The 1,191-nt window shown below is 44.4% G+C and overlaps 1 protein-coding gene across 1 annotated transcript in view; it reads right to left on the bottom strand.

Moving 5' to 3' along the window:
• PPT1 (palmitoyl-protein thioesterase 1) overlaps positions 1-1,191 on the bottom strand; it is a 40,594-nt gene that overhangs the window by 28,377 nt on the left and 11,026 nt on the right. The window contains exon 4 of the mRNA XM_003798985.3: positions 869-939. Within this exon, the coding sequence (XP_003799033.1) occupies positions 869-939 (71 nt within the window). The remainder of the gene's footprint in view (positions 1-868; positions 940-1,191) is intronic.

The raw sequence follows: 1,191 nt of genomic DNA, 5'->3' as shown, positions 1-1,191 counted from the left end.
GCCTCCGCCTCCCAAGTAGTTGGGACTATAGGCGCTCACCACAACACCTGGCTATTTTTTGGTTGCAGCTGTCATTGTTGTTTGGCGGGCCCAGGCTGGATTTGAACCCACCAGCTCAGGTGTATGTGGCTGGTACCTTAGCCACTTGAGCCACAGGCACCAAGCCAGGGTCTTGCTTTTGCTCAGGCTGATCTCAAACTCATGAACTCAAGCAATCCACTCACCTCGGCCTCCCAGAGGGCTAGGATTACAGGCATGAGCCACCATGCCCAGCCCAAAGATATATCCTTCTCCCAAAGTATATAATTCTATCTAAACAAAAAACTATTTCTCAAAGGGTTTAATCTCTACATTTAAATTAATAGACAAAAGAGCTTACGCATGATATTTTGCCTAAGCCTAAATTTGACAGGATATCACCAATGAGAGAAAACAGGAAAGGCCATTAGATATTCCTAACTCCCCAACCACCACCTGCCATGTGGCTATAACTCTCTCCCCTCCATGAAATCATGTCAATTAAACTGGAGAGGCATAGATAGGAACCTAATGATTCACCATGTTCCAGGCCTCTAGAATCTTAAGTATCTTCCTATACCTTCTTCAATCCTGGCTAGTTTTTTATAAGCTAGAGAAACAAGTTTCTTACAAAGATGGCTGATTTTTTTTTTTTTTTTTCAGTTTTTTGGCCAGGACCGAGTTTGAACCTGCCACCTCTGGTATATGGGGCCAGCACCCTACTCCTTTGAGCCACAGGCACCACCCAAGATGGCTGATTTTTTATTCAAAGAAAGCTGCTTAATTTTTAAAAATCAAGTACTCATGTGGGTTAGAATAGAGAAAAAGGAGGCAAAGAGGCCAAAGTTACCTTGATGTTGTCCCCCAATTGAGATCAGATTAATCATAGGAGGTGACGGACACCGCTGAGCCACTGCCCTCCTGTGGAATATATGAGGTTATCAGTTCCAACTGTCACATGGAAATGTATCATCCACAATCAGCGTCACAGTTTAAGCTCCTAATCTGGGGTTCCCCAAAGCCACAGAGTTTCAGGATTTTCCTCTCAAATGGCTAAACACAAATATTTACATTTTCATAGAAAATAAGTTCTAGGCTCAGCGCCTGTGGCTCAAGCAGCTAAGGCGCCAGCCACATACACCTAAGGTGGTGGGTTCAAATCCAGCCCGGGCC

Source organism: Otolemur garnettii, unplaced genomic scaffold (assembly GCF_000181295.1).
Source record: "Otolemur garnettii isolate 467f Iridium unplaced genomic scaffold, OtoGar3 scaffold00144, whole genome shotgun sequence".
Lineage (NCBI taxonomy): Eukaryota > Metazoa > Chordata > Mammalia > Primates > Galagidae > Otolemur > Otolemur garnettii.
The sequence above is the reverse complement of the archived record's forward strand: the minus strand, read 5'-3'. Positions and strand labels throughout refer to the sequence as shown.